At 41.0% G+C, this 5,537-nt stretch overlaps 1 protein-coding gene across 2 annotated transcripts in view; it reads right to left on the bottom strand.

Annotated features, from left to right (window-relative positions):
- TM7SF2 (transmembrane 7 superfamily member 2) overlaps nt 1-5,012 on the bottom strand; it is a 12,940-nt gene extending 7,928 nt beyond the window's left edge. For both annotated transcript variants that reach the window (XM_018554304.1, XM_018554305.1), the window contains exons 1-6: nt 4,926-5,012; nt 4,647-4,843; nt 3,597-3,651; nt 1,147-1,341; nt 446-549; nt 155-274 (exon numbers count right to left, since the gene is read on the bottom strand). In XM_018554304.1, coding sequence (XP_018409806.1) covers nt 155-274; nt 446-549; nt 1,147-1,341; nt 3,597-3,651; nt 4,647-4,843; nt 4,926-4,983 — 729 coding nt within the window. In that variant the 5' untranslated portion in view covers nt 4,984-5,012. The remainder of the gene's footprint in view (nt 1-154; nt 275-445; nt 550-1,146; nt 1,342-3,596; nt 3,652-4,646; nt 4,844-4,925) is intronic.
- Between the last annotated feature and the right edge of the window lie 525 nt (nt 5,013-5,537).

The raw sequence follows: 5,537 nt of genomic DNA, 5'->3' as shown, positions 1-5,537 counted from the left end.
GTGTGATAAATATATATATGTGTGTGTATATATATATATATATATATATATATATATATATATATATATATTTGTTTTGTTTATTTTAATTTCTAAGTGTAGTGGAGGGGGAAGAGTTAAAAAAAGAAAAAAAGAATAGTAAATACAGACTAACCTCATGCCAAAGAGCATCCATGACATAAAGTGCTTGGAATCCACACACCAAGATCATAGAAAGGGAAGGAGAGCCACGAAGCTCAATCTCCTTCATCAGGAAGCACAGGTTGATCAAACACTGAAAAGTAACATTTAATATGTCAGAAACTGTAAGCACCAAGAATGGAAGTCGATCTTTCCCTCCTTCCCTGAATCAGTAGCATGCTGCGTGTTATTCCATTCATATCTTGAAGAACAATATTTCGGCTTGAATACAGAGGAAACAAATAAAAAAGACCTCAATACTCACCCATCCAATGAGCCCAGGACGAAGTTCACAGAAATATTTCAGATCAAAGGAGCCAATCCGAGGGTTCAACTCATGTCCAATGAAAAAGTCATATAAAGCATTACCTTAATCAAAGCACAAAAATGACATATCAATAAAAGAGGAAATGAATCTCAAGTTTAAAAAAATGCTTGAAAGAAATGTTGGAGTTGTCCATAGTAATAAGTCAGGTCCTTTTTTTTCTGCACTAGAAATTGTCAGCTGCAGAAGACTGGATGCTACAAGTAACAAACATTATGCAGGCATCCTGATATAAAAAGGTACTACTGTGATTAACAGACACGTTATCACCAGAACTCCTTTTCCCAGAGGAAGGAATGGGGAGTCTTTATGGAACAAGTTTGAAGGCTGGCCGAAGGCTAGCCTGGATTTGTGGGAGGAGCCTGTGCCTTTAAAGTCGGCACGGCTCACAGGGGATTCACGTCGGCGGGTCACGAACGTCCCCACCCGCCCATTCCCCTTGCTTTCATTCATTTAATTCATTTCATTTACATTCAGAGTATGCCCCCTTTTAGGCATACTGACCTGAGAAGGCCAAGGCACACCACAGGCCATTGGGGGGGGCGAGGGGGGGGCGGCAGGGTATCACTTACTTGTTAAGGCTCGGACCACAACTTCAATTTAGTCATATTGTCTCTGTGCAAAGTGTGTGTTGAGTGTACCTGAATTTCCACCTGGCGCCAGTGCAGATTCCTGTGCCGTCAGTGATTTAATGTAAAGGAAAAAGCTTAGCGCCAGAGATAACAGTGCAGAGGCCACAGCAAACTGAAGGAAGTGATCATACACATATGAGAAGGGCAGCCGGAGCACCACCGCCACTCCTGTCACAATGGCAGTCACCAAGGAGGCTTGAAACGCTGTAGACAGAGAAGAATCATCAGAGGATCAGGATACTATTATAAAGTGTAGACACAAACTACATATTTTTCTAATAAAAGAAACTCTGCAGGCCACTACCTGCATCTAAAGTAGTCACATAACAATTAGGACCCACATGCTGCCACTCCATTCTCAGAATGTCGCAGAACGAGCAATACTGAAAGTTGAATAACATTGGCTGTCATTCATTATCAGTAGAAAAAAGTGTTTATACATTGTTCTGGATCCAGTTAAAATATTCTTTATTTATTCAAGGAATTAAACCAAACATAGTAGTCCTGCTAACACGTTTCAGCCAAAACAGGCCATAATCATAGCTCATTGTAAGGTCTCTTTTGACTGAAACGCCTTAGCAGGATTGGTAGGTTTGCTTTTATACCTTGAATAAGGAGAAATTTAACTGGATCCAGAACCGTGTACAAACACTTTTTTCTACTGTTAATGATGAAGGGCTGGTGGAAGCCTTGGTCATGCATCGGTCTCCTGTATAACTGCACCGGTGGAAGGAGCTAGAGCACTTTCCATTTGTCTTGTGAGCTTATCTGTCATTCATTATCTGTTTCTTTTTTTGCCGTAGTTCAGCTCCAACTGTATATTAGCTTCTCTCCCATTACAACGAAAGCACATAAAAATGATAATCAGCTATATTCAGTCATTCAAAAGAACGTCTCCTTTTAACATATCATTATTTTTAATAAGGCTGAATGGTCTTTTTGTTTTATCTTGGCACTACAACTGCAACTGTTATTTTCATTGACAATAGGGATCCAATTGAAGAAAGTATACAAAATGTTTTCACTTTTCCTTAAATAGTTTACAACAATATATAAAGACCAGAAGTAGATGGCACTAAATCTGTTCCGCTCACTGCTGCCACATAGGAAGCTTTTATAATCAAGGGGGTGACTGTCTCTATATCACACAACAATCATTTGAGTGCAGTAATAGTATATACTTTGGGAGGGGGACCTCTTTAAGACTGCGGTGGCGGGGAGAAGAGAACAAGAAGATCCACTGCCATCGTCTGTGCCCTCTTCGATTGGGCTCCTCGGTGCCACAGCAGTTTCCTCTGCACACCTCAGCTGCCATTGGTGGGAGAGGAAGACTGCAGAACCGCAGTTGGCCGGCTTCTGCTGCGCGGGAGAGAGAGCACCTGGAGCCGGCTGGACGTGCAGGCAACCTCGCTGCTCCCCCACCATCACCAGGAGAAGAAGAGGTCAAGGCAACTGTAAGTCCCTGTACTTTCTTTGTGACCTCTGCACTGCGTTACATACTGACCGCTGACCGCTTTACTGTATACTGACCTCTGTACTGTGCATCACACCCTGATCTTAGGTGGGGCAACTGGTGGCGAGTAACTTTTCAGGCCTGGCTAGTAGCTTAGGACTTGAAATTTTGAGCCCTGCTAATAGTATATGCAGACACCTTACCTCTCCTGGATGTCTCGGCTCCCGTTATAAGATAGCAGCTCCTGGATGCCCGGGAGAGAAACATGTTATCCCAGAAAAGATTACTTTGCTTTATCTAGCAGAGTAAGCCTTTCCCTGCTGTCTGTTTGTGTTTTTTTATTCTGACATTAAGGCCGCCGTCAAGAGTAAATAAAAAAAAAAAAAAAAAGCATAGAAAGATTGCAATTGGTTATTTCAATTTGCAATAGCAGGCTGGCTATTGCACCCGCCCTCTGCTGTTGTCAATCAGCAGAGGTGGACCTGAAGTTCTCTATTGGGTCTTCCTCTGCTGCTTGACAGCAGCAGTGGGCGGGAGCAATAGCCAGTCCAGCATTGGCTATTGCAAATTGAAATATCCAATAGCATACTGTTTTTTTTTACTCTGATGGCAGAAGCTGTCAGAATACAAAAACCAGCAGATAGCAAGGGAAGCATTAGCTTCTCAGCTATCTGCCATCATTTTAGGTAGGTGTCCACTTCCCAATTCCCCCTGTGGATGGTGGGGGGATGCGGAGAGGGCACCTCCCTGAAATTAATTCTTTCAGGTTGGGATGCCTATATATGCAGTAATAGTATGATGGCAGCCAAAAACCTTTTTCTCACTTTTGGATAGAGGGGGGAACTTTAGAGGGAAGATTCACCCTCACTATTTGTCAGAAAGTGCGAAGAAATCTAAGATATCTACAAATTTGCAACTGGCCAGAAGTGAAGGGTAAATACCCCAAAGGGCAAATAAAAAACAGAAATTAAATACATTATAAGTAGTCTGCATGGGTTTAACTTACCATTTATTTTGTATTTTAGGCGAGTGTTGTCCCTCAAAGTAATTCCCTCAGCTATCTGTTCACAAAGCAATAATGAACACAATTTACTGTATATGTAGGACAAGGTACACATATGACAATACAAAAAGAACACCTCTCGAGCAGCCAAAAATTATAACAATAAACATTATATAGGAAGTATAATCAAGGGGTTGTATGCATATGTACCTCTCACCCATGTTATCTATAAATGAAAGAGAGAGGGATAAAAGGAAAGGCTAGGACATAGAGAAAGCGTATGTTTTCTATGCAGCAGGAAAGTCCTAGTGCACTGTCCCAGCTACTATTTACCATTGCACACAGAGAAAGTAGCAATCAGCTCAATACACCCACTGCATATACAGCATGTACTAGATTTTTTATAATGCAACTCAATAAGTTATGACTAGCAAAGAGAGATTTTCTCACCTTTCCTAGCACTCAACCCTGCCATCCATCAACTTTGGTCTAATTACAACCGTTTTCTTTTTGTCAAAGATGAATGAATCTACAAATACATGTAGAATCCTCACTGCATCATCAGGGTGTCACTGCAAATGTGGTTCCTACAAGTACCTACTGGGACATTTTGTTTTATGTTGCAGCAAGTTGCCTCCCCCACATGCACCGACTTGTCATACATTGAGATTCTTGTCATTTTTTCTTTTTCCCCACACAAAATAGGTCTTCAACTGCCCTGAGTCTAGATACTGTATCTCATGTATCATACCTTGGAAACTTATATGCTGACCTAAGCTGTACTATGCCAGTGGTGGAGTAACGAATATGGAATTCAGGAGTCAGTCTGTCCAATCCAGGAATCAGCAGGATTTGTTTTTAGGTGCCAGCTCCATTGACAACTAGGGAAGACCTCAAAAGTTAGGTGCCAGCTATAATAATATGTAGGATTGGCTACCTGGTTCTGGGATTTATCCAGCACTACTCTCTGTAACGTGTATATTTTAATAAGATGTTTATTTAACACATTTTGGTAATGTCAGTGGTAAGAAAGATAATAAAATGTTTAAGTACCTTTCCCATAGGCAGCATGTACAGTAGGGCTTGTAGAGACACCCAGCCCAGTAAAACCACCAAAGCAAATGGATTCCACAACGATTCCAATGAAGGCAGAGGGCCAGGCAAACGCAACACACTGGCATCATCAGTGTTACACGTCAACAGAAGGTACAGCACGGTTCCAGGCAACAGAAAAATAAGTGCTACGGCACCTAGACATAGAAAAAACTCAACTGTAAGAACAAAAAATACAATCTTCCCAATACTCTTTGTGGCCTTGAAACCAAACCTTACCCAAGGACCCCCCAAATTCTAGTTCTTTCGTCCTTGGAGTTTTAATCTTGTCCGCCATCTTTATTTATGCCACTATATTTGCAATGATAAAGACCTAGAGTTTAGGGAAAAAAATACATATATATATTACCATCAATTGTTAATACAGCCAGTCCCCAAGTTATATCACTGTTATGTTCTTTAACCATTTGCACATCTGACAGTTAACTGTTCGCGCCAAGTTACACTTAAGTGTTCTGTTGTGGTGTGTTAATGCACACACATAAATACTCGTTATGGCATACGTTAACATGCATTGCGCTAAGGCAGCCCATTTATTATAAATATGACATTCATGTTCACCAAGAAAGTAATGTACAAAGGACTTTTCAGTCTTAAGGAAGCGTATGCTGAGCCACCCCCTTCTGAAAATGTTACTAGCTTGGTTGCTGGAGTTCAATACTTTCTGAATTTCTCCCCTGGAACAAGTATGCTGATCATTAAAATTAGAGTAAGGTTAGAGCTCTTTAACTTTATACTGCAAGTACTGAAACCATTCAGAGCCCTGATTTCATCTTTTACATATAAAAAGCATGCTAATACCCAATATAAAGACAGTGTGGGTAGAGTTAC

Source organism: Nanorana parkeri, unplaced genomic scaffold, assembly GCF_000935625.1.
Source record: "Nanorana parkeri isolate BGI_ZX_2015 unplaced genomic scaffold, ASM93562v1 scaffold153, whole genome shotgun sequence".
NCBI classification, from domain to species: domain Eukaryota; kingdom Metazoa; phylum Chordata; class Amphibia; order Anura; family Dicroglossidae; genus Nanorana; species Nanorana parkeri.
The sequence above is the reverse complement of the archived record's forward strand: the minus strand, read 5'-3'. Positions and strand labels throughout refer to the sequence as shown.